A 26,790-nucleotide genomic window follows, 5' to 3' on the forward strand; every position below is an offset into this window, starting at 1 on the left:
CCCCCCCCCCCCCCCCCCAATCATTGACAGCGTCCACATTTGGATGGAACTGGGCATGGACCTGGGGCTGGGAGGGGTTGAGGCGTTTGGGGGGGGGTTTTGAGCGTTTCTGGGGGGTTTTGAGCGTTTCTGGGGGGGTTTGAGCGTTTGGGGGGGGTTTGAGCGTTTGGGGGGGGTTTGAGCGTTTGGGGGGGGGTTTGAGCGTTTCTGGGGGGTTTGAGCGTTTCTGGGGGGGTTTGAGAGGTTTTGGGGGGTTTGGCCCCCGGGGGGGGTGAATAAAGCGGAGCTGTGGAGCTCGCTGTGCCTCGTGATGACTTGGGGGGGGGGGGGTGTGTGTGTGTGCAATGGGCTGGGGGCGGAGCTTATGGGCAGGGGGCGGGGCCTATGGGCAGGGGGCGGGGCTTGCCCCTAGATAGGGGGTGCCGGGGAGGGTGGGCTCAGACCCCCGGTGCCGGCCATGGCTGCGGGGCTCGTGCGCGCCTTCCTCAGCCTCCTCTTGCTGCCAGCGGTGAGCGGGGGGGGCACGGGGGGGGTCCATGGGTGCTGGGGGGGGGCCTCTGGGTGCTGGGGGGGGGTCTCTGGGTGCTGGGGAGGGGTCTCTGGGTGCTGGGGGGGGTCTCTGGGTGTTGAGGGGGGGTCTCTGGGTGCTGGGGGGGGGTCTCTGGGTGCTGGGGAGGTGTCTCTGGGTGCTGGGGGGGGTCTCTGGGTGTTGAGGGGGGGTCTCTGGGTGCTGGGGGGGGGTCTCTGGGTGCTGGGGGGGGGTCTCTGGGTGCTGAGGGGGGGGTCTCTGGGTGCTTGGGGGGGGGTCTCTGGGTGCTGGGGGGGGTCTCTGGGTGCTGGGGGGGGTCTCTGGGTGTTGAGGGGGGGTCTCTGGGTGCTGGGGGGGGGTCTCTGGGTGCTGGGGGGGGGTCTCTGGGTGCTGGGGGGGGTCCATGGGTGCTGGGGGGGGGTCTCTGGGTGCTGGGGGGGGTCCATGGGTGTTGAGGGGGGGTCTCTGGGTGCTGGGGGGGGGTCTCTGGGTGTTGAGGGGGGGTCTCTGGGTGCTGGGGGGGGTCCATGGGTGCTGAGGGGGGGTCCATGGGTGGTGAGGGGGGGTCTCTGGGTGCTGGGGGGGGTCTCTGGGTGTTGAGGGGGGGTCTCTGGGTGCTGGGGAGGGGTCTCTGGGTGCTGGGGGGGGTCCATGGGTGCTGAGGGGGGGTCTCTGGGTGCTGGGGGGGGGTCTCTGGGTGTTGAGGGGGGGTCTCTGGGTGCTGGGGGGGGTCCATGGGTGCTGGGGGGGGTCCATGGGTGCTGAGGGGGGGTCCATGGGTGCTGAGGGGGGGTCCATGGGTGCTGGGGGGGGTTCATGGGTGCTGAGGGGCGGTCTCCGGGGGGGTCTCCCCCAGGTCCGCCCCTGGGGGGTGCTGGAGCTCCGGGTGCTGTCGGCGCGGGGGGGCGGGGGGGGACCCCTCGTGTTCCGCCTCTGCCTGCGGCCCCCCGGGGGGGGCGGCTGCTCCCTGGGGGTCACCCACAGCCCCCCCGGGCCCCCCCCGCGCCCCGGAGCCCCTCGGCTCCTGCGCCTGCCGCTCGCCAACCCCTGGCCGGTGAGAACCCCCCCATTGAGAGCCCATTGAGAGCCCATTGTGACCCCCCCATTGAGAGCCCATTGAGAGCCCCCCATTGTGACCCCCCCATTGAGAGCCCATTGAGAGCCCCCCATTGTGACCCCCCATTGAGAGCCCCATTGTGACCCCCCCATTGAGAGCCCATTGTGACCCCCCCATTGTGACCCCCCCATTGAGAGCCCCCCATTGAGAGCCCCACTGAGAGCCCCCCATTGAGAGCCCCATTGTGACCCCCCCATTGAGAGCCCCCCATTGTGACCCCCCCATTGTGACCCCCCCATTGAGAGCCCCATTGAGAGCCCCCCATTGTGACCCCCCCATTGTGACCCCCCCATTGAGAGCCCCATTGAGAGCCCCCCATTGTGACCCCCCATTGAGAGCCCCCCATTGTGACCCCCCCATTGTGACCCCCCATTGAGAGCCCCATTGTGACCCCCCCATTGTGACCCCCCCATTGAGAGCCCCATTGAGAGCCCCCCATTGTGACCCCCCCATTGAGAGCCCCATTGTGACCCCCCCATTGAGAGCCCCCCATTGTGACCCCCCCATTGAGAGCCCCCCATTGTGACCCCCCCATTGAGAGCCCCATTGTGACCCCCCCATTGAGAGCCCCATTGAGAGCCCCCCATTGTGACCCCCCCATTGAGAGCCCCATTGTGACCCCCCCATTGTGACCCCCCCATTGAGAGCCCCATTGAGAGCCCCCCATTGTGACCCCCCATTGAGAGCCCCCCATTGAGAGCCCCATTGTGACCCCCCATTGTGACCCCCCATTGAGAGCCCCATTGTGACCCCCCCATTGTGACCCCCCATTGAGAGCCCCATTGAGAGCCCCCCATTGTGACCCCCCCATTGAGAGCCCCATTGTGACCCCCCCATTGAGAGCCCCCCATTGTGACCCCCCATTGAGAGCCCCATTGTGACCCCCCCATTGTGACCCCCCCATTGTGACCCCCCCATTGTGACCCCCCCATTGTGACCCCCCATTGAGAGCCCCCCATTGTGACCCCCCCATTGAGAGCCCCATTGTGACCCCCCCATTGTGACCCCCCCATTGTGACCCCCCCATTGTGACCCCATTGAGAGCCCATTGAGAGCCCCATTGTGACCCCCCCGTTGAGACACCCCCATTGAGAGCCCATTGTGACCCCCCCGTTGTGACCCGCCCATTGAGAGCCCATTGAGAGCCCATTGAGACCCCCCCATTGAGAGCCCATTGAGAGCCCCATTGTGACCCCCCCATTGAGAGCCCATTGAGAGCCCATTGAGACCCCCATTGTGACCCCCCCATTGAGAGCCCATTGTGACCCCCCCATTGAGAGCCCATTGAGAGCCCCATTGTGACCCCCCCATTGAGAGCCCATTGAGAGCCCATTGAGACCCCCATTGTGACCCCCCCATTGAGAGCCCATTGTGACCCCCCCATTGAGAGCCCATTGAGAGCCCCATTGTGACCCCCCCATTGAGAGCCCATTGTGACCCCCCCATTGAGAGCCCCATTGTGACCCCCCCATTGAGAGCCCCATTGTGACCCCCCCATTGAGAGCCCATTGAGAGCCCATTGTGACCCCCCCATTGAGAGCCCATTGAGAGCCCATTGTGACCCCCCCATTGAAAGCCCATTCAGAGCCCATTGAGACCCCCATTGTGACCCCCCCATTGAGAGCCCATTGTGACCCCCCCATTGAGAGCCCCATTGTGACCCCCCCATTGAGAGCCCATTGAGAGCCCATTGTGACCCCCCCATTGAGAGCCCATTGAGAGCCCCATTGTGACCCCCCCATTGAGAGCCCATTGAGAGCCCCATTGTGACCCCCATTGTGACCCCCCCATTGAGACCCCCCATTGTGCCCCCCCCATTGTGCCCCCCCCATTGTGCCCCCCCCATTGAGACCCCTATTGTGCTCCCCCCATTGAAAGCCCATTGAGACCACCATTGTTACCCCCCTCATTGTGCCCCCCCCATTGAGACCACCATTGTGCCTCCCCCATTGTGAACCCCACATTGAGACCCCCATTGTGCCCCCCCCATTGTGCCCCCCCCATTGTGAACCCCCCATTGAGACCCCCATTGTGCCCCCCCACATTGTGCCCCCCCAATTGTGCCCCCCCCATGGCCCCCCCAGGGCACCGTGTCCCTCGTCATCGAGTCCTGGCAGCTGGAGGAGGCCAAAGGCTCCAGGGGTGAGGGGGGGCAAATGGGGGGCAGGTACATGGGGACCTGCGGGGGTTTGGGGGTGTCTGGGGTGTCTACGGGTGCTATGGGGCTGTCTATGGGGGTGTCTATGGGTGCTATGGGGGGGTCTATGGGTGCTATGGGGGGGTCTATGGGTGCTATGGGGGTGTCTATGGGGGTGTCTATGGGGGTGTCTATGGGTGTCTATGGGGGTGTCTATGGGTGCTATGGGGGGGTCTATGGGTGCTATGGGGGGGTCTATGGGGGTGTCTATGGGGGTGTCTATGGGGGTGTCTATGGGGGTGTCTATGGGTGCTATGGGGGGGTCACCGTGCTCTGCCCCCCCCAGCCCCCCGGGGCCGCCTCCTTGGCCGCGCCGTGACCCGGCAGCGCCTTTCCCCGGGGGGGCCCTGGCGGGGGGGGGCGGGGGGGGGGCTCCGCTTCGGGACCCGCCTGCGCTGCCGCCCCCCCCCCGCCGCCGCCTGCGGAGGCCCCAACCCCCGCCGCTGCTGGAGCCCCCCCCGCCGTGAGTGCCCCCCCCCCCATTGAGGACCCCCCCCCATTGGGGTCCCCTGGGTCTGGGGGGGCCCTGACCCCCCCTCTATCCCCCAGGTGGGTGTCGGGACCCCTGCGCCCCCCCTGAAGGCAGCGCCTGCAGCAAGGGGGGGCCCTGCACGGTGAGTGGGGACGCCCCCCGGAACCCCCATTGACCCCCCCGGAACCCCCATTGACCCCCCCGGAACCCCCATTGACCCCCCCCCCGGAACCCCATTGACCCCCCCGGAACCCCCATTGACCCCCCCCGGAACCCCCATTGACCCCCCCCCCGGAACCCCCATTGACCCCCCCCCGGAACCCCCATTGACCCCCCCCCCGGAACCCCATTGACCCCCCCCGGAACCCCCATTGACACCCCTGGAACCCCCATTGACCCCCCCCCGGAACCCCCATTGACCCCCCCGGAACCCCCATTGACCCCCCCCCCGAACCCCCATTGACCCCCCCCCCCGAACCCCCATTGACCCCCCCCCCCGGAACCCCCATTGACCCCCCCTGGAACCCCCATTGACCCCCCCCCCGGAACCCCCATTGACACCCCTGGAACCCCCATTGACCGCCCCCGGAACCCCCATTGACCCCCCCCCGGAACCCCCATTGACCCCCCCGGAACCCCCATTGACCCCCCCTGGAACCCCCATTGACCCCCCCTGGAACCCCCATTGACCCCCCCCCCGGAACCCCCATTGACCCCCCCCCTGGAACCCCCATTGACCCCCCCCCGGAACCCCCATTGACCCCCCCCGGAACCCCCATTGACCCCCCCCCGGAACCCCCATTGACACCACAGGGACCCCATGGATGCCCCGGGGCACCCCCCCCGTGCCCCACATCCCCCCTGCAGGGTCACGGCAGCAACTCCCCAGGGCCCCACTGCCACGGCCCCAGCCCGGCCCGGGCACCGGGACCGGCTCCGGGAGCACCAACGGTGGCCCTGGAAGCGCTGGAGGTGGCCCCAGTGGGCCCCGTGGCACCGGCATCGGCAGCGGTGCTGGCCCCGGGGGCACCGGGAGAGGCACTGGGAGCGCTGGGAATGGCCCCGGGAGCACCAACGGTGGCGCTGGAAGCGGCGGTGCTGGCCCCGGTGGCACCAGGGATGGCACCGGGAGCACCGGGACCGGCTCCGGGAGCACCGGGAATGGGTCCGGGAGCAGCAGTGATGGATCCGGATGCACCGGGAATGGCACCGGGAGCAGCAGTGATGGATCCGGATGCACCGGGAATGGCACCGGGAGCAGCAGTGATGGATCCGGATGCACCGGGAATGGCTCTGGGAGCAGCAGTGATGGATCCGGATGCACCGGGAATGGCACCGGGAGCACCGGGAATGGCTCCGGGAGCAGCAGTGATGGATCCGGATGCACCGGGAATGGCTCTGGGAGCAGCAGTGATGGATCCGGATGCACCGGGAATGGCTCCGGGAGCAGCAGTGATGGATCCGGATGCACCGGGACCGGCTCCGGGAGCACCGGGAATGGCTCCGGGAGCAGCAGTGATGGATCTGGATGCACCGGGAATGGCACCGGGAGCACCGGGAATGGCTCCGGGAGCAGCAGTGATGGATCCGGATGCACCGGGAATGGCTCCGGGAGCAGCAGTGATGGATCCGGATGCACCGGGAATGGCTCTGGGAGCACCGGAAGCTTTGGGATCGCCCTCGGCGGCCCCGGTCCCTCTGGAGCCGTCCCCGTGCGCCCTCGGGCCCTGCTTCAACGGCGGCGCCTGCGCCCCCCGCGGCCGCGGCTTCTCCTGCCGCTGCCCCCCCGGCTTCCGCGGCGCCAACTGCGAGCGGCGCAGCGACGGCTGCGCCCTGCAGCCCTGCATGCACGGTGGGTACATGGGGTACATGGGTGTTACATGGGTGTTACATGGGTGTTACATGGGTGTTACATGGGTGTTACATGGGTGTGTGCCCTGCAGCCCTGCATGCACGGTGGGTACATGGGTGTTACATGGGTGTTACATGGGTGTTACATGGGTGTTACATGGGTGTTACATGGGTGTTACATGGGTGTTACATGGGTGTTACATGGGTGTGTGCCCTGCAGCCCTGCATGCACGGTGGGTACATGGGGTACATGGGTGTTACATGGCTGTACATGTGTGTGTGCCCTGCAGCCCTGCATGCACGGTGGGTACATGGGGTACATGGGTGTTACATGGCTGTACATGTGTGTGTGCCCTGCATGCACGGTGGGTACATGGGTGTTACATGGGTGTTACATGGGTGTTACATGGGTGTTATATGGGTGTGTGCCCTGCAGCCCTGCATGCACGGTGGGTACATGGGGTACATGGGTGTTACATGGCTGTACATGTGTGTGTGCCCTGCAGCCCTGCATGCACGGTGGGTACATGGGTATACATTGGTGTGCATGTGTGCACGTGTGTGTGTGTACCTGTGCGCACACGTGTCACGTGTGTTTGTGTGCGTACCTGCGTGCACACGTGTCACGTGTGTTTGTGTGTGTACCTGCGCGCACACGTGTCACGTGTGTTTGTGTGTGTACCTGTGCGCACACGTGTCACGTGTGTGTGTGTGTGCGTACCTGCGCGCACACGTGTCACGTGTGCGTGTGCGTACCTGCGCGCACACGTGTCACGTGTGCGTGTGCGTACCTGCGCGCACACGTGTCACGTGTGCGTGTGCGTACCTGCGCGCACACGTGTCACGTGTGCGTGTGTGCGTACCTGCGCGCACACGTGTCACGTGTGCGTGTGTGTACACCTGCGCGCACACGTGTCACGTGTGTGTGTACACCTGCGCGCACACGTGTCACGTGTGTGTGTGTGTACCTGCGTGCACACGTGTCACGTGTGTGTGTACACCTGCGCGCACACGTGTCACGTGTGTGTGTGTGTGTACCTGCGCGCTCACGTGTCACGCGCGTTCCCCCGTGTTCCGTTCAAGCCGGCACCGTTGCCGCCTGCGGGGCTCCGTTGGCCGCGCGCTGAGCGCCGCTCCCGCTCCCGTCCCCGCAGGCGGGCAGTGCCGCGCCATGCCCGGTGCCGCCCCCTTGTGCCGGTGCCGCCCGGGCTTCAGCGGCCGCCGGTGCGAGCGGAACGTGGACGAGTGCAGCCCGAACCCGTGCGCGCACGGCGGCACCTGCCAGGACGGCGCCAACGCCTTCGCCTGCTCCTGCACCCTGGGCTACGGCGGCCGCCGCTGCCAGGACCGCGCCGACGCATGCGCGTCCGGGCCGTGCCGCCACGGCGCCACGTGCTACACGCACATCTCCGGCCACGTGTGCGCCTGCGCGCCGGGCTACATGGGCGCGCTCTGCGAGGAGGAGGTGGCGGCCCCGGCGCCGGTACCGGTAACGCGGGGGCAGCGGCCGCCGCCGGCCGCGCTCGTGCTCGGGTGCGCGGTGCCCGTGGCGGTGCTGGGGACCGCGCTGGGCCTGGCGGGGTGCAGGAGGAGGAAGGCGGCGGGGGAGAGGTGAGGGGGGTCCGGGGGGAGCTGTGCGGGTTTATGGGGGTTTTGGGGGGTCTATGGAGAGGGTCTGGGGGGTCTATGGGGGTGTCTATGGGTGTCTATGGGGGTGTCTATGGGGGTGTCTATGGGTGTCTATGGGTGTCTATGGGTGTCTATGGGGGTGTCTATGGGGGTGTCTATGGGTGTCTATGGGTGTCTATGGGGGTGTCTATGGGTGTCTATGGGGGTGTCTATGGGGGTGTCTATGGGTGTCTATGGGGGTGTCTATGGGGGTGTCTATGGGGGTGTCTATGGGTGTCTATGGGTGTCTATGGGTGTCTATGGGGGTGTCTATGGGGGTGTCTATGGGTGTCTATGGGTGTCTATGGGGGTGTCTATGGGTGTCTATGGGGGTGTCTATGGGGGTGTCTATGGGTGTCTATGGGGGTGTCTATGGGGGTGTCTATGGGGGTGTCTATGGGTGTCTATGGGGGTGTCTATGGGGGTGTCTATGGGTGTCTATGGGGGTGTCTATGGGTGTCTATGGGGGTGTCTATGGGGGTGTCTATGGGTGTCTATGGGGGTGTCTATGGGTGTCTATGGGGGTGTCTATGGGGGTGTCTATGGGTGTCTATGGGGGTGTCTATGGGGGTGTCTATGGGTGTCTATGGGGGTGTCTATGGGGGTGTCTATGGGTGTCTATGGGGGTGTCTATGGGTGTCTATGGGGGTGTCTATGGGGGTGTCTATGGGGGTGTCTATGGGGGTGTCTATGGGGGTGTCTATGGGTGTCTATGGGGGTGTCTATGGGGGTGTCTATGGGTGTCTATGGGGGTGTCTATGGGGGTGTCTATGGGGGTGTCTATGGGGGTGTCTATGGGTGTCTATGGGGGTGTCTATGGGTGTCTATGGGTGTCTATGGGGCTGTCTATGGGTGCTATGGGGGTGTCTATGGGTGTCTATGGGTGTCTATGGGTGTCTATGGGGGTGTCTATGGGGGTGTCTATGGGTGTCTATGGGGCTGTCTATGGGTGTCTATGGGTGTCTATGGGGGTGTCTATGGGGGTGTCTATGGGGGTGTCTATGGGTGTCTATGGGTGTCTATGGGGGTGTCTATGGGTGTCTATGGGTGTCTATGGGGGTGTCTATGGGTGTCTGTCTATGGGTGTCTATGGGGGTGTCTGTGGGTGTCTATGGGTGTCTATGGGGGTGTCTATGGGTTCTATGGGTGTCTATGGGGGTGTCTATGGGTGTCTATGGGTGTCTATGGGGGTGTCTATGGGTGTCTATGGGGGTGTCTATGGGTTCTATGTGGGTGTCTATGGGTTCTATGGGGGTGTCTATGGGGGTGTCTATGGGGTGTCTATGGGTGTCTATGGGGGTGTCTATGGGTTCTATGTGGGTGTCTATGGGTGTCTATGGGTGTCTATGGGTTCTATGGGGGTGTCTATGGGGGTGTCTATGGGGGTGTCTATGGGTGTCTATGGGGGTGTCTATGGGTGTCTGTCTATGGGTGTCTATGGGGGTGTCTATGGGTGTCTATGGGGCTGTCTATGGGTGTCTATGGGTGTCTATGGGTGTCTGTCTATGGGTGTCTATGGAGGTGTCTGTGGGTGTCTATGGGTGTCTATGGGGGTGTCTATGGGTGTCTATGGGGCTGTCTATGGGTGTCTATGGGGGTGTCTATGGGTTCTATGTGGGTGTCTATGGGTGTCTATGGGTGTCTATGGGTTCTATGGGGGTGTCTATGGGGTGTCTATGGGGGTGTCTATGGGGGTGTCTATGGGTGTCTATGGGGGTGTCTATGGGTGTGTCTATGGGTGTCTATGGGTGTCTATGGGGGTGTCTATGGGTGTCTGTCTATGGGTGTCTATGGGGGTGTCTATGGGTGTCTATGGGGCTGTCTATGGGTGTCTATGGGTGTCTATGGGTGTCTGTCTATGGGTGTCTATGGGGGTGTCTGTGGGTGTCTATGGGTGTCTATGGGGGTGTCTGTGGGTGTCTATGGGTGTCTATGGGGCTGTCTATGGGTGTCTATGGGGGTGTCTATGGGTGTCTATGGGGCTGTCTATGGGTGTCTATGGGGGTGTCTATGGGTGTCTATGGGGCTGTCTATGGGTGTCTATGGGGGTGTCTATGGGTGTCTATGGGTGTCTATGGGTGTCTATGGGGGTGTCTGTGGGTGTCTATGGGTGTCTATGGGGGTGTCTATGGGTGTCTATGGGGCTGTCTATGGGTGTCTATGGGTGCTCACAGCTCGCTTTGCAGCCAGCGCGCCGCACGGACGGGGGCAGCCCCTGGGCTGAGCCCCCCGAGCCGGGAGCAGCGGATCCTGCCCCGGCCCTCGGCCACGCTGGTGAGCGCAGAGCTCCCCCCCCCCGGCCCCTTTCCCCCCCCTGCACCCCCACTTCCCGCTCTCACCCCCCTCTTCCCCCCGCAGGTGTGACCGGCGCCGCGGGATCCACTCAGGACCCCCCCTCAATGGATTCCCCCCCCCCCCCCAATGGATCCCCCCCCAGTGGATCCCCCCGTGACGGGGTCGATCCGGGGCTCTGGTGCCATAAAAGCGCTTTGAGACGCGTCCGAGCCGCTCCCTGCGTCCGGGGTCACGGGAGGGAGGGGGGGGGGGGGGACACGGACACGGGGACACGCGGGGGGGCGGAGCTGCGCTCGTGCGTTCGGCGCTCGATTGCTTCGGGCTCGCGGCCCGCCCCGCGCGCTTGACGGACAGCGGGCGCAGCCAATCGGAGGGGGAGGGCGGGGAGGGCGCCGGCCAATGGTCGGCGGAGCGGACCGAGGTGGGGACCGCGAAGGGCGGAGCCTCGGTGCGAGCGGGGCGGCGGGAGCCATGAAGTGAGCGGCGGGGCCGGGGCGGGGGGAGCGGGGCCGGGCGCTGGATCCCAATGGGTCCACATGGATCCCAATGGGTCCACATGGATCCCAATGGGTCCACATGGATCCCAATGGGTCCACATGGATCCCAATGGGTCCCGGGGCCCCCCCGGTATCGGCGGCTCCGCAGGCTCAACGTCGACGGGCTCCTGGTGCCCTTCCCCTATGACTACATCTACCCCGAGCAGTTCTCCTACATGCTGGAGCTGAAGCGGACGCTGGACGCCAAGGTTGGGGGGGGGGAGGGCGGGGGGATCCGGGGGGATCCGGCGGGATCCGGTAACGCGGCGGCTCCCGCAGGGTCATGGGGTGCTGGAGATGCCATCGGGGACCGGGAAGACGGTGTCGCTGCTCGCCCTCATCGTCGCCTACCAGCGGGTGAGCGGCGGATCCCGATGGATCCCAAGGATTCCGATGAATCCGGGTGGGTGGCAGGGATTCCAGTTGATCACTGGGAGTCCCAATAGATGTCAGTGGTTACCTTTGGATCCCAGCGATCCCCCATGGATCCTGGTGATCCCAGTGGAACCCAGCAATTCTCAATGGTTCCAGTGATTCCCAAAGGGCCCTGGTGTGTGCCGGTGGATCCCAGCGATTCCAATTGATCGCTGCAGTTCCCCGTGATTCCAGTGGGTCCCAGCAATTCCAAATGGATCCCAGTGATTCTAAGTGGATCCCAGCAGATCCCAGTGATTCCAATGAATCCCAGCAATTCCCAATGGATCCCAGTGGATCCCAGCGAGTCCCAGCCCCCTCCCTCCTCCCGCAGGCGCGGCCGTCGGACATCACCAAACTGATCTACTGCTCCCGCACGGTGCCGGAGATCGAGAAGGTGGGACCGGGGATGGGGAGGGGCTGGATCCCCTCGGGAATCCCGCCGGGATCCCATGGGATCGCTCGGGGGCAGGTGGTGGAGGAGCTGCGGAAGCTGCTGGATTGCTACGAGAAGGAGCTGGGGGAGAAGCTGCCGTTCCTGGGGCTGGCGCTGAGCTCCAGGAAGAACCTGTGCATCCACCCGGAGGTGAGCGCCAGGACCCAGCGGGATCCGTCCGGGATCCAATGGGATCTGCTGAGATCCGTTCAGGATCCTCTGGGATCCATTGGGATCCATCCGGGATCCAATGGGATCCATTCAGGACCTGCTGGGATGCGTCGGGATCCAGTGGGATCCGTCGGGATCCATTCAGGACGCGCTGGGATCCATCGGGATCCGTTCGGGACCCGCAGGTCTCGGCGCTGCGCTACGGGAAGGACGTCGACAGCCGCTGCATGGCCCTGACGGCGCCGCACGTGCGGGCCCAGAGCGACGGCTCCCGGCCCCTCTGCAGCTTCTATGAGGTGGGCGGGGGGGGGAGCACCCCAGGGTCCATCCCCAGCACCCATGGGTGCCCCCCAACCGCCCCTCGCTCGGTGCCCCCCCAGGACTGGGACACCCACGGGCGCTCGGTGCCCCTGCCCCACGGCATCTACAACCTGGACGAGCTGCGCGCCCTGGGCCGCCGCCGCGGGTGGTGCCCCTATTTCCTCGCCCGCTACTCGGTACGTGGGGCGCTGTGGGGCGCTATGGGGCGCTGTGGGGCGCTATGGGGTGCTATGGGGTGCTATGGGGCGCTGTGGGGTGCTATGGGCTATGGGGTGCTATAGGGCACTATGGGTGCTATGAGCGCTATGGGGTGCTATAGGGCACTATGGGTGCTATGAGCACTGTGGGGCACTATGGGGCGCTATGGGGTGCTATAGGGCACTATGGGTGCTATGAGCGCTATGGGGTGCTATGGAGCACTGTGGGGCGCTATGGGGCGCTGTGGGCGCTGTGGGGTGCTATGGGGTGCTATGGGGCGCTATGGGGTGCTATAGGGCACTATGGGTGCTATGAGCACTATGGGCGCTGTGGGGCACTATGGGGCGCTATGGGGCGCTATAGGGCACTATGGGTGCTATGAGCACTATGGGGCGCTGTGGGGCACTATGGGGCGCTGTGGGGCGCTATGGGGTGCTATGGGCTGTGGGGTGCTATAGGGCACTATGGGTGCTATGAGCGCTGTGGGGTGCTATGGGGCACTATGGGGTGCTGTGGGGTGCTATGGGCTATGGGGTGCTATAGGGCACTATGGGTGCTATGAGCGCTATGGGGTGCTATGGAGCACTGTGGGGCGCTGTGGGGTGCTATGGGCTATGGGGTGCTATAGGGCACTATGGGTGCTATGAGCGCTAGGGGCGCTATGGGGCGCTGTGGGGTGCTATGGGCTATGGGGTGCTATAGGGCACTATGGGGGGCTATGAGCGCTGTGGGGCGCTATGGGCTATGGGGCGCTGTGGGCAACTATGGGCGCTGTGGGATGCTATAGGGCACTATGGGTGGCTATGAGCACTGTGGGGCGCTATGGGGCGCTATGGGGCGCTATGGGGTGCTATAGGGCACTATGGGTGCTATGAGCGCTATGGGGTGCTATGGAGCACTGTGGGGCGCTGTGGGGCGCTATGGGGCGCTGTGGGGTGCTGTGGGGCGCTATGGGGTGCTATGGGGTGCTATGGGGTGCTATAGGGCACTATGGGTGCTATGAGCACTATGGGGCGCTGTGGGGCGCTATGGGGCGCTGTGGGGCGCTATGGGGCGCTATAGGGCACTATGGGTGCTATGAGCACTATGGGGCGCTGTGGGGCACTATGGGGCGCTGTGGGGCGCTATGGGGTGCTATGGGCTGTGGGGTGCTATAGGGCACTATGGGTGCTATGAGCGCTGTGGGGCGCTATGGGCTGTGGGGTGCTATAGGGCACTATGGTGCTATGAGCGCTGTGGGGGTGCTATGGGGCACTATGGGGTGCTGTGGGGTGCTATGGGCTATGGGGTGCTATAGGGCACTATGGGTGCTATGAGCGCTATGGGGTGCTATGGAGCACTGTGGGGTGCTATGGGCTATGGGGTGCTATAGGGCACTATGGGTGCTATGAGCGCTAGGGGGCGCTATGGAGCACTGTGGGGTGCTATGGGCTATGGGGTGCTATAGGGCACTATGGGTGCTATGAGCGCTATGGGGTGCTATGGAGCACTGTGGGGCGCTGTGGGGTGCTATGGGCTATGGGTGCTATAGGGCACTATGGGTGCTATGAGCACTGTGGGGCGCTATGGGCTATGGGGCGCTGTGGGCAACTATGGCGCTGTGGGGCATTATGGGGTGCTATAGGGCACTATGGGTGCTATGAGCGCTGTGGGGTGCTGTGGAGAACTATGGGCGCTGTGGGGCACTATGGGGTGCTATAGGGCACTATGGGTGCTATAAGCGCTATGAGGTGTTGTGGGACGCTCTGGGTGCTATGGGGCACTACGGGGCACTGTGGGGCGCTATAGGGCACTATGGGTGCTCTATGGGCTCTGGGGCGCTCTGGGTGCTGTGGAGCACTACGGGGCACTGTGGGGCGCTATAGGGCACTATGGGTGCTCTATGGGCTCTGGGGCGCTCTGGGTGCTGTGGGGCACTATGGGGCACTGTGGGGCGCTATAGGGCACTATGGGTGCCCTATGGGCTCTGGGGCGCTCTGGGTGCTGTGGGGCCCTACGGGGTGCCCTGGGCGTGGTGCCGGGGCTGGGGGGTTTCTCTGGGTGCCCCCCACGTGTCGCCACGCTCTGCCCCATAGATCCTGCACGCCAACGTGGTGGTCTACAGCTACCACTACCTGCTGGACCCCAAGGTGGCCGACGCCGTCTCCAAGGAGCTGGCCCGCCGGGCAGTGGTGGTGTTCGATGAGGCCCACAACATCGGTGAGGGGGGGGGGGGGGGGGGGGGGGGCGCTTTGGGTGCCCCCCGGGCCCCCCCCACCCATGGGTGACAGCGTCTCCTCCCCCCGCCCCATAGACAACGTCTGCATCGACGCCATGGGGGTCACCATCACGCGCCGCACGCTCGACCGCTGCCAGAGCAACCTGGGGGCGCTGCAGGACGCGGTGCAGAGGTGGGGGCACCCCAGGGACCCCCCCCGGCACCCATGGGCGCCCCCCCCCCGACCCCCATGGGCGCCCCCCCCTGACCCCCATGGGCGCCCCCCCCGACCCCCATGGGCGCCCCCCCCCGACCCCCATGGGCGCCCCCCCCCGACCCCCATGGGCGCCCCCCCCCCGACCCCCATGGGCGCCCCCCCCTGACTTCCATGGGTGCCACCCCCTGATCCCCATGGGCGCCCCCCCCGACCCCCATGGGCGTCCCCCCCCAACCCCCATGGGCGCCCCCCCTGACCCCCATGAGTGCCCCCCCCGACCCCCATGGGTGCCCCCCCCCCCGACCCCCATGGGTGCCCCCCCCCTGACCCCCATGGGCGCCCCCCCTGACCCCCATGGGTGCCCCCCCCTGACCCCCATGGGTGCCCCCCCCCGACCCCCATGGGTGCCCCCCCCCCGACCCCCATGGGTGCCCCCCCCCTGACCCCATGGGCGCCCCCCCTGACCCCCATGGGTGCCCCCCCCTGACCCGCCCCCCCCGACCCCCATGGGTGCCCCCCCCCCGACCCCCATGGGCGCCCCCCCCCGACCCCCATGGGTGCCCCCAGGCTGCAGCAGGTGGATGAGGCCCGCCTGGCGCAGGAGTACGGGCGCCTCGTGCAGGGGCTGCGGGACCCCCGAGCTCAGCCGGGGGGGGCCTCTGCTGCCCGAGGACGTGCCCACAGGTACCAGAGCCCCCCATAGCACCCATAGTGACCCATAGCACCCTATAGCACCCATAGTGACCCATAGCACCCTATAGCACCCATAGTGACCCATAGCACCCATAGTGCCCATAGCACCCTATAGCACCCATAGTGACCCATAGCACCCATAGTGACCCATAGCACCCATAGTGACCCATAGCACCCTATAGCACCCATAGTGACCCATAGCACCCATAGTGACCATAGCACCCATAGTGACCCATAGCACCCCTATAGCACCCATAGTGACCCATAGCACCCTATAGCACCCATAGTGACCCATAGCACCCATAGTGACCCATAGCACCCTATAGCACCCATAGTGACCCATAGCACCCTATAGAACCCTGTAGCACCCCTAGATACCCCCCATAGCACCCATAGTGACCCATAGCACCCTATAGCACCCATAGTGACCCATAGCACCCTATAGAACCCTGTAGCACCCTAGATACCCCCCATAGCACCCATAGTGACCCATAGCACCCTATAGCACCCATAGTGACCCATAGCACCCTATAGCACCCTATAGCATCCTACATACCCCCCTATAGCACCCGTAGTGACCCATAGCACCCCTATAGCACCCATAGTGACCCATAGCACCCATAGTGACCCATAGCACCCTATAGCACCCATAGTGACCCATAGCACCCATAGTGACCCATAGCACCCTATAGCACCCATAGTGACCCATAGCACCCATAGTGACCCATAGCACCCTATAGCACCCATAGTGACCCATAGCACCCTATAGAACCCTGTAGCACCTAGATACCCCCCATAGCACCCATAGTGACCCATAGCACCCTATAGCACCCATAGTGACCCATAGCACCCTATAGAACCCTGTAGCACCCTAGATACCCCCCATAGCACCCATAGTGACCCATAGCACCCTATAGCACCCATAGTGACCCATAGCACCCTATAGCACCCTATAGCATCCTACATACCCCCCTATAGCACCCGTAGTGACCCATAGCACCCTATAGCACCCATAGTGACCCATAGCACCCCATAGTGACCCATAGCACCCTATAGCACCCATAGTGACCCATAGCACCCATAGTGACCCATAGCACTCTATAGCACCCATACATACCCTCATAGCATCCATAGCACTCAGTAGCACCCATAGGCATCCCTCATAGCACCCGGAGCCACCCACCCCTAGTACGTACCCATAGTGACCCATAAAACACCCCATAGGTACCCACCCATAGCACCCTATAGCACCCATAGACACCCACCCATAGCGACCCATAGCACACACAGATACCCCCCATAGCACCCATGGTGACCTATAGACACACATCCATGGCACCCTATTGCATTCCATGGACACCTGTCATAGCACCCATTGTCACCCTACTGACACCCCATAGACGCCCCATAGCACCCATAGACACCCCATAGCACCCATAGACATGCCATAGACACCCCATAGACAATGCATAGACACCCCATAGCACCCATAGACACCCCATAGACACCCCATAGCACCCATAGACACCCCATAGCCACCCCATAGCCACCCATAGGCCCCCATAGCCCCCCCATAGGCCCCCCATAGCCCCCCATAGCCCCCCATAGCCCCCATAGCTCCCCCATAGCCCCCCCATAGCCCCCCATAGACACCCCCATAGCCCCCCCATAGCCCCCCATAGCCCCCCCATAGCTCCCCCATAGCCCCCCATAGACACCCCATAGCTCCCCCATAGCCCCGCCATAGCCCCCCCATAGCCCCCCCATAGCCCCCCCATAGCCCACCCATAGACACCCATAGCCACGCCATAGCCCCCCATAGCCACCCATAGCCCCCCATAGCCACCCATAGCCCCCCCATAGACACCCATAGCCCCCCCATAGCCCCCCCATAGCCACCCATAGCCCCCCCATAGACACCCATAGCCCCCCCATAGCCCCCCCATAGCCCCCCATAGCCACCCCATAGCCACCCCATAGCCCCCCATAGCCCCCCCATAGCCCCCCCATAGCCACCCCATAGCCACCCCATAACCACCCCATAGCCCCCCCATAGCCCCTCCATAGCCCCCATAGCCCCCCCATAGCCCCCCCATAGCCCCCCCATAGCCCCTCCATAGCCCCCCATAGCCCCCCCATAGCCCCTCCATAGCCCCCCATAGCCCCTCCATAGCCCCCCATAGCCCCCCCATAGCACCCATAGCCCCCCCCATAGCCCCTCCATAGCCCCCCATAGCCCCCCCATAGCCCCCCCATAGCTCCCCCATAGCCCCCCCATAGCCCCCCCTAGACACCCCATAGCTCCCCATAGCCCCGCCATAGCCCCCCCATAGCCCCTCCATAGCCCCCCATAGCCCCCCATAGCCCCCCATAGCCCCTCCATAGCCCCCCCATAGCCCCCCCATAGCTCCCCATAGCCCCCCCATAGCCCCTCCATAGCCCCCCCATAGCCCCTCCATAGCCCCCCATAGCCCCCCCATAGCCCCCCCATAGCCCCTCCATAGCCCCCCATAGCCCCCCCATAGCTCCCCATAGCCCCCCATAGCCCCCCATAGCCCCCCCATAGCTCCCCCATAGCCCCCCCATAGCCCCCTAGACACCCCATAGCTCCCCCATAGCCCCCCCATAGCCCCCCCATAGCCCCTCCATAGCCCCTCCATAGCCCCCATAGCCCCCCATAGCCCCCCCATAGCCCCCCCATAGCCCCCCCATAGCCACCCATAGCCCCCCATAGACACCCATAGCCCCCCCATAGACACCCCATAGACACCCCATAGCCCCCCCATAGCCCCCCATAGCCCCCCCATAGCTCCCCCATAGCCCCCCCATAGCCCCCCATAGACACCCCATAGCCCCGCAATAGCCCCCCCATAGCCCCCCCATAGACCCCCATAGCCCCCCCATAGCCCACCCATAGCCCCTCCATAGCCCCCCATAGCCCCCCATAGACCCCCCATAGCACCCCCATAGACACCCATAGCCCCCCATAGACACCCATAGCCCCCCCATAGCCCCCCCATAGCCACCCATAGCCCCCCCATAGCCCCCCCATAGCCCCCCCATAGCCCCCCCATAGCCCCCCATAGCCCCCCCATAGCCCCCCCATAGCCCCCCCATAGCCCCTCCATAGCCCCCCATAGCCCCCCCATAGCCCCCCCATAGACCCCCATAGCCCCCCATAGCCCCCCCATAGCCCCTCCATAGCCCCCCATAGCCCCTCCATAGCCCCCCCATAGCCACCCCATAGCCCCCCCATAGCCCCCCCATAGCACCCATAGACACCCCGTAGACACCCATAGACACCCCATAGACACCCATAGACACCCCATAGCCCCCCATAGACAGCCCCATAGCTCCCCCATAGCCCCCCCATAGCACCCATAGACACCCCATAGACACCCATAGACACCCCATAGACACCCATAGACAGCCCCATAGCGCCCATAGCCCCCCCATAGCCCCCCCATAGCCCCCCATAGCCCCCCCATAGCCCCCCCATAGCCCCCATAGCCCCCATAGCCCCCCCATAGCCCCTCCATAGCCCCCCCCATAGCCCCCCGGTGCCCCCGTTCCTTGCAGAGGCGCTGCCGGGCTCCATCCGCTCCGCGCGCCACTTCCTGGGCTTCCTGCGCCGCTTCGTGGGCTTCCTGCGGGCGCGGCTGCGGGGGGGGGGGCGCCTGCGCCAGGAGAGCGCCGCCGAGTTCCTGCGGGAGCTGCGCCAGGACGTCTGCATCGAGGCGCGGCCGCTGCGGTCAGCACCGCCTGCACCGGGGTCACCTGCACCGGGGTCACCTGTACCCCCTGTGTCACCTGTACCCCTGTGTCACCTGTACCCCTTGTGTCACCTGTACCCCTTGTGTCACCTGTACCCCCTGTGTCACCTGTACCCCTTGTGTCACCTGTACCCCTGTGTCACCTGCACCGGGGTCACCTGTACCCCCTGTGTCACCTGTACCCCTGTGTCACCTGTACCCCTGTGTCACCTGTACCCCCTGTGTCACCTGTACCCCTGTGTCACCTGTACCCCTTGTGTCACCTGTACCCCCTGTGTCACCTGTACCCCTTGTGTCACCTGTACCCCTGTGTCACCTGTACCCCTTGTGTCACCTGTACCCCTGTGTCACCTGTACCCCTTGTGTCACCTGTACCCCCTGTGTCACCTGTACCCCTTGTGTCACCTGTACCCCTTGTGTCACCTGTACCCCTGTGTCACCTGTACCCCCTGTGTCACCTGTACCCCTGTGTCACCTGTACCCCCTGTGTCACCTGTACCCCTGTGTCACCTGTACCCCTTGTGTCACCTGTACCCCTTGTGTCACCTGTACCCCTGTGTCACCTGTACCCCTTGTGTCACCTGTACCCCTGTGTCACCTGTACCCCCTGTGTCACCTGTACCCCTGTGTCACCTGTACCCCCTGTGTCACCTGTACCCCTGTGTCACCTGTACCCCTTGTGTCACCTGTACCCTTGTGTCACCTGTACCCCTGTGTCACCTGTACCCCTTGTGTCACCTGTACCCCTGTGTCACCTGTACCCCCTGTGTCACCTGTACCCCTGTGTCACCTGTACCCCCTGTGTCACCTGTACCCCTGTGTCACCTGTACCCCCTGTGTCACCTGTACCCCTGTGTCACCTGTACCCCTTGTGTCACCTGTACCCTTGTGTCACCTGTACCCCTGTGTCACCTGTACCCCTTGTGTCACCTGTACCCCTGTGTCACCTGTACCCCCTGTGTCACCTGTACCCCTGTGTCACCTGTACCCCCTGTGTCACCTGTACCCCTGTGTCACCTGTACCCCCTGTGTCACCTGTACCCCTGTGTCACCTGTACCCCCTGTGTCACCTGTACCCCTGTGTCACCTGTACCCTTGTGTCACCTGTACCCCCTGTGTCACCTGTACCCCCTGGGTCACCTGTACCCCTTGTGTCACCTGTACCCCTGTGTCACCTGTACCCCTGTGTCACCTGTACCCCCTGTGTCACCTGTACCCCTTGTGTCACCTGTACCCCCTGTGTCACCTGTACCCCTGTGTCACCTGTACCCCCTGTGTCACCTGTACCCCTTGTGTCACCTGTACCCCTGTGTCACCTGTACCCCCTGTGTCACCTGTACCCCTGTGTCACCTGTACCCCCTGTGTCACCTGTACCCCTTGTGTCACCTGTACCCCCTGTGTCACCTGTACCCCTGTGTCACCTGTACCCCCTGTGTCACCTGTACCCCTGTGTCACCTGTACCCCTTGTGTCACCTGTACCCCCTGTGTCACCTGTACCCCTGTGTCACCTGTACCCCTTGTGTCACCTGTACCCCTGTGTCACCTGTACCCCCTGTGTCACCTGTACCCCCTGTGTCACCTGTACCCTTGTGTCACCTGTACCCCTTTTGTCACCTGTACCCTTGTGTCACCTGTACCCTTGTGTCACCTGTACCCCCTGTGTCACCTGTACCCCTTGTGTCACCTGTACCCTTGTGTCACCTGTACCCTTGTGTCACCTGTACCCCCTGTGTCACCTGTACCCCTTGTGTCACCTGTACCCCTGTGTCACCTGTACCCCTGTGTCACCTGTACCCCTTGTGTCACCTGTACCCCCTGTGTCACCTGTACCCCCTGTGTCACCTGTACCCCTTGTGTCACCTGTACCCCTGTGTCACCTGTACCCCTTGTGTCACCTGTACCCCTTGTGTCACCTGTACCCCCTGTGTCACCTGTACCCCTTGTGTCACCTGTACCCCTTGTGTCACCTGTACCCCTGTGTCACCTGTACCCCTTGTGTCACCTGTACCCCCTGTGTCACCTGTACCCCCTGTGTCACCTGTACCCCTTGTGTCACCTGTACCCCTGTGTCACCTGTACCCCTTGTGTCACCTGTACCCCTGTGTCACCTGTACCCCTGTGTCACCTGTACCCCTTGTGTCACCTGTACCCCCTGTGTCACCTGTACCCCTTGTGTCACCTGTACCCCCTGTGTCACCTGTACCCCTTGTGTCACCTGTACCCCTGTGTCACCTGTACCCCTTGTGTCACCTGTACCCCTTGTGTCACCTGTACCCCCTGTGTCACCTGTACCCCTTGTGTCACCTGTACCCCCTGTGTCACCTGTACCCCCTGTGTCACCTGTACCCCTTGTGTCACCTGTACCCCCTGTGTCACCTGTACCCCTTGTGTCACCTGTACCCCTGTGTCACCTGTACCCCTTGTGTCACCTGTACCCCTGTGTCACCTGTACCCCTTGTGTCACCTGTACCCCTGTGTCACCTGTACCCCCTGGGTCACCTGTACCCCTGTGTCACCTGTACCCCCTGTGTCACCTGTACCCCTGTGTCACCTGTACCCCCTGGGTCACCTGTACCCCTGTGTCACCTGTACCCCCTGTGTCACCTGTACCCCTTGTGTCACCTGTACCCCTGTGTCACCTGTACCCCTTGTGTCACCTGTACCCCCTGTGTCACCTGTACCCCTGTGTCACCTGTACCCCTTGTGTCACCTGTACCCCTGTGTCACCTGTACCCCTTGTGTCACCTGTACCCCCTGTGTCACCTGTACCCCTTGTGTCACCTGTACCCCCTGTGTCACCTGTACCCCTGTGTCACCTGTACCCCCTGTGTCACCTGTACCCCTTGTGTCACCTGTACCCCCTGTGTCACCTGTACCCCCTGTGTCACCTGTACCCCCTGTGTCACCTGTACCCCTTGTGTCACCTGTACCCCCTGTGTCACCTGTACCCCTTGTGTCACCTGTACCCCTGGGTCACCTGTACCCCCTGGGTCACCTGTACCCCTGTGTCACCTGTACCCCCTGTGTCACCTGTACCCCTGTGTCACCTGTACCCCTTGTGTCACCTGTACCCCTGTGTCACCTGTACCCCTTGTGTCACCTGTACCCCTGTGTCACCTGTACCCCTTGTGTCACCTGTACCCCCTGTGTCACCTGTACCCCTGTGTCACCTGTACCCCTTGTGTCACCTGTACCCCTGTGTCACCTGTACCCCTTGTGTCACCTGTACCCCCTGTGTCACCTGTACCCCTTGTGTCACCTGTACCCCCTGTGTCACCTGTACCCCTGTGTCACCTGTACCCCCTGTGTCACCTGTACCCCTTGTGTCACCTGTACCCCCTGTGTCACCTGTACCCCTTGTGTCACCTGTACCCCCTGTGTCACCTGTACCCCCTGTGTCACCTGTACCCCCTGTGTCACCTGTACCCCTTGTGTCACCTGTACCCCTGTGTCACCTGTACCCCCTGTGTCACCTGTACCCTTGTGTCACCTGTACCCCTGTGTCACCTGTACCGCTTGTGTCACCTGTACCCCCTGTGTCACCTGTACCCTTGTGTCACCTGTACCCCCTGTGTCACCTGTACCCCCTGTGTCACCTGTACCCCTTGTGTCACCTGTACCCCCTGTGTCACCTGTACCGGGGTCACCTGTACCCCTTGTGTCACCTGTACCCCTGTGTCACCTGTACCCCCTGTGTCACCTGTACCCTTGTGTCACCTGTACCCCCTGTGTCACCTGTACCCCTGTGTCACCTGTACTGGGGTCACCTGTACCCCTGTGTCACCTGTACCCCTTGTGTCACCTGTACCCCTTGTGTCACCTGTACCCCTGTGTCACCTGTACCCCCTGTGTCACCTGTACCCCTGTGTCACCTGTACCCCTTGTGTCACCTGTACCCTTGTGTCACCTGTACCCCTTGTGTCACCTGTACCCCTGTGTCACCTCTGCCCCTTGTGTCACCTGTACCCCCTGTGTCACCTGTACCCCCTGTGTCACCTGTACCCCTTGTGTCACCTGTACCCCTTGTGTCACCTGTACCCCTGTGTCACCTGTACCCCCTATGTCACCTGTACCCTTGTGTCACCTGTACCCCTTGTGTCACCTGTACCCCTGTGTCACCTGTACCCCTTGTGTCACCTGTACCCCCTGTGTCACCTGTATCCCTGTGTCACCTGTACCCCTTGTGTCACCTATACCCCCTGTGTCACCTGTACCCCTTGTGTCACCTGTACCTCTGTGTCACCTGTACCCCCTGTGTCACCTGTACCCCTTGTGTCACCTGTACCCCTGTGTCACCTGTACCCCTTGTGTCACCGGTACCCTTGTGTCACCTGTACCCCTTGTGTCACCTGTACCCTTGTGTCACCTGTACCCCTTGTGTCACCTGTACCCCTGTGTCACCTGTACCCCCTGTGTCACCTGTACCCCTGTGTCACGTGTACCCCCTGTGTCACCTGTACCCCTTGTGTCACCTGTGCCCCCTGTGTCACCTGTACCCCTGTGTGACCTCTGCCCCTTGTGTCACCTGTACCCCCTGTGTCACCTGAACTCCTTGTGTCACCTGTACCCCTGTGTCACCTGTACCCCCTATGTCACCTGTACCCTTGTGTCACCTGTACCCCCTGTGTCACCTGTACCCCTTGTGTCACCTGTACCTCCTGTGTCACCTGTACCCCCTGTGTCACCTGTACCCCCTGTGTCACCTGTACCCCTTGTGTCACCTGTACCCCCTGTGTCACCTGTACTCCTTGTGTCACCTGTACCCCTGTGTCACCTGTACCCCCTATGTCACCTGTACCCTTGTGTCACCTGTACCCCCTGTGTCACCTGTACTCCTTGTGTCACCTGTACTCCTTGTGTCACCTGTACCTCCTGTGTCACCTGTACCCCCTGTGTCACCTGTACCCCTTGTGTCACCTGTACCCCCTGTGTCACCTGTACCCCTTGTGTCACCTGTACCCCTTGTGTCACCTGTACCCCCTGTGTCACCTGTACCCCTTGTGTCACCTGTACCCCCTGTGTCACCTGTACCCCCTGTGTCACCTGTACCCCTGTGTCACCTGTACCCCTTGTGTCACCTGTACCCCTGTGTCACCTGTACCCCCTGTGTCACCTGTACCCCTGTGTCACCTGTACCCCTGTGTCACCTGTACCCCTTGTGTCACCTGTACCCCTTGTGTCACCTGTATCTCCATGTGTCCCTATCCCGTTTCCATGTGTCCCTATCCCGTTTCCATGTGTCCCTATCCCATTTCCATCTGTCCCTATCCCGTTTCCATGTGTCCCTATCCCGTTTCCATGTGTCCCTATCCCATTTCCATGTGTCCCTATCCCGTTTCCATGTGTCCCTGTCCCGTTTCCATGTGTCCCTATCCCGTTTCCCTGTGTCCCTATCCCGTTTCCCTGTGTCCCTATCCCATTTCCATGTGTCCCTATCCCGTTTCCATGTGTCCCTGTCCCGTTTCCATGTGTCCCTATCCCGTTTCCATGTGTCCCTATCCCGTTTCCATGTGTCCCTATCCCGTTTCCATGTGTCCCTGTCCCGTTTCCATGTGTCCCTATCCCGTTTCCATGTGTCCCTATCCCGTTTCCATGTGTCCCTATCCCGTTTCCATGTGTCCCTATCCCGTTTCCATGTGTCCCTGTCCCGTTTCCATGTGTCCCTATCCCGTTTCCATGTGTCCCTGTCCCGTTTCCATGTGTCCCTGTCCCGTTTCCATGTGTCCCTATCCCGTTTCCATGTGTCCCTGTCCCGTTTCCATGTGTCCCTATCCCGTTTCCATGTGTCCCTATCCCGTTTCCATGTGTCCCTGTCCCATTTCCATGTGTCCCTGTCCCGTTTCCATGTGTCCCTATCCCGTTTCCATGTGTCCCTGTCCCGTTTCCCTGTGTCCCTATCCCGTTTCCATGTGTCCCTATCCCGTTTCCATGTGTCCCTGTCCCGTTTCCCTGTGTCCCTATCCCGTTTCCATGTGTCCCTATCCCATTTCCATGTGTCCCTATCCCGTTTCCCTGTGTCCCTATCCCGTTTCCATGTGTCCCTATCCCGTTTCCATGTGTCCCTATCCCGTTTCCATGTGTCCCTATCCCGTTTCCATGTGTCCCTGTCCCGTTTCCATGTGTCCCTGTCCCGTTTCCATGTGTCCCTATCCCGTTTCCATGTGTCCCTATCCCGTTTCCCTGTGTCCCTATCCCGTTTCCATGTGTCCCTATCCCGTTTCCATGTGTCCCTATCCCGTTTCCCTGTGTCCCTGTCCCGTTTCCATGTGTCCCTATCCCGTTTCCCTGTGTCCCTGTCCCGTTTCCATGTGTCCCTATCCCGTTTCCCTGTGTCCCTATCCCGTTTCCATGTGTCCCTATCCCATTTCCATGTGTCCCTGTCCCGTTTCCATGTGTCCCTATCCCGTTTCCATGTGTCCCTATCCCGTTTCCATGTGTCCCTATCCCGTTTCCCTGTGTCCCTATCCCATTTCCCTGTGTCCCTGTCCCGTTTCCATGTGTCCCTATCCCGTTTCCCTGTGTCCCTATCCCGTTTCCATGTGTCCCTATCCCGTTTCCATGTGTCCCTGTCCCGTTTCCATGTGTCCCTATCCCGTTTCCATGTGTCCCTATCCCGTTTCCATGTGTCCCTATCCCTTTTCCCTGTGTCCCTATCCCGTTTCCATGTGTCCCTATCCCGTTTCCATGTGTCCCTGTCCCGTTTCCATGTGTCCCTATCCCGTTTCCATGTGTCCCTATCCCATTTCCATGTGTCCCTGTCCCGTTTCCATGTGTCCCTGTCCCGTTTCCATGTGTCCCTATCCCGTTTCCCTGTGTCCCTGTCCCGTTTCCCTGTGTCCCTGTCCCGTTTCCCTGTGTCCCTATCCCGTTTCCCTGTGTCCCTGTCCCGTTTCCATGTGTCTCTATCCCGTTTCCATGTGTCCCTATCCCGTTTCCATGTGTCCCTGTCCCGTTTCCATGTGTCCCTGTCCCGTTTCCATGTGTCCCTGTCCCGTTTCCATGTGTCCCTATCCCTTTTCCCTGTGTCCCTATCCCGTTTCCATGTGTCCCTATCCCGTTTCCATGTGTCCCTGTCCCGTTTCCATGTGTCCCTGTCCCGTTTCCATGTGTCCCTATCCCGTTTCCATGTGTCCCTGTCCCGTTTCCATGTGTCCCTGTCCCGTTTCCATGTGTCCCTATCCCGTTTCCATGTGTCCCTATCCCGTTTCCCTGTGTCCCTATCCTGTTTCCCTGTGTCCCTGTCCCGTTTCCCTGTGTCCCTATCCCGTTTCCATGTGTCCCTATCCCGTTTCCATGTGTCCCTATCCCGTTTCCATGTGTCCCTATCCCGTTTCCATGTGTCCCTATGCCTTTTCCCTGTGTCCCTATCCCGTTTCCATGTGTCCCTATCCCATTTCCATGTGTCCCTGTCCCGTTTCCATGTGTCCCTATCCCGTTTCCATATGTCCCTATCCCGTTTCCATGTGTCCCTATCCCATTTCCATGTGTCCCTGTCCCGTTTCCATGTGTCCCTGTCCCGTTTCCATGTGTCCCTATCCCGTTTCCATGTGTCCCTATCTCGTTTCCCTGTGTCCCTATCCCGTTTCCCTGTGTCCCTGTCCCGTTTCCCTGTGTCCCTATCCCGTTTCCCTGTGTCCCTATCCCGTTTCCATGTGTCCCTGTCCCATTTCCATGTGTCCCTGTCCCGTTTCCATGTGTCCCTG

General features: G+C 62.7%; 2 protein-coding genes across 2 annotated transcripts in view; both read left to right on the forward strand.

The window, feature by feature from the left end:
• Positions 1-457: 457 nt before the first annotated feature.
• Positions 458-10,330, forward strand: DLL3 (delta like canonical Notch ligand 3; the record flags this gene model as incomplete). The annotated part of the gene is made up of 9 exons (XM_080639869.1): positions 458-508; positions 1,386-1,583; positions 3,731-3,788; positions 4,130-4,306; positions 4,393-4,457; positions 5,183-6,167; positions 7,321-7,777; positions 10,021-10,108; positions 10,193-10,330. The coding sequence occupies 9 exons, from the start codon at positions 458-460 to the stop codon at positions 10,196-10,198; spliced, it is 2,085 nt and encodes a 694-aa protein (XP_080495995.1). The 3' UTR covers positions 10,199-10,330.
• A 320-nt stretch (positions 10,331-10,650) lies between these two features.
• The window catches only part of ERCC2 (ERCC excision repair 2, TFIIH core complex helicase subunit), a 37,152-nt gene continuing 21,012 nt past the window's right edge, over positions 10,651-26,790 (forward strand). Inside the window, exons 1-10 of the mRNA XM_080639870.1 lie at positions 10,651-10,874; positions 10,945-11,022; positions 11,414-11,476; positions 11,552-11,665; positions 11,872-11,982; positions 12,067-12,183; positions 14,281-14,404; positions 14,499-14,595; positions 15,194-15,303; positions 18,892-19,063. Coding sequence (XP_080495996.1) covers positions 10,656-10,874; positions 10,945-11,022; positions 11,414-11,476; positions 11,552-11,665; positions 11,872-11,982; positions 12,067-12,183; positions 14,281-14,404; positions 14,499-14,595; positions 15,194-15,303; positions 18,892-19,063 — 1,205 coding nt within the window. The 5' untranslated portion in view covers positions 10,651-10,655. The remainder of the gene's footprint in view (positions 10,875-10,944; positions 11,023-11,413; positions 11,477-11,551; positions 11,666-11,871; positions 11,983-12,066; positions 12,184-14,280; positions 14,405-14,498; positions 14,596-15,193; positions 15,304-18,891; positions 19,064-26,790) is intronic.

Source organism: Psittacula echo (assembly GCF_963264785.1).
Source record: "Psittacula echo genome assembly, contig: SCAFFOLD_120, whole genome shotgun sequence".
NCBI lineage: Eukaryota > Metazoa > Chordata > Aves > Psittaciformes > Psittacidae > Psittacula > Psittacula echo.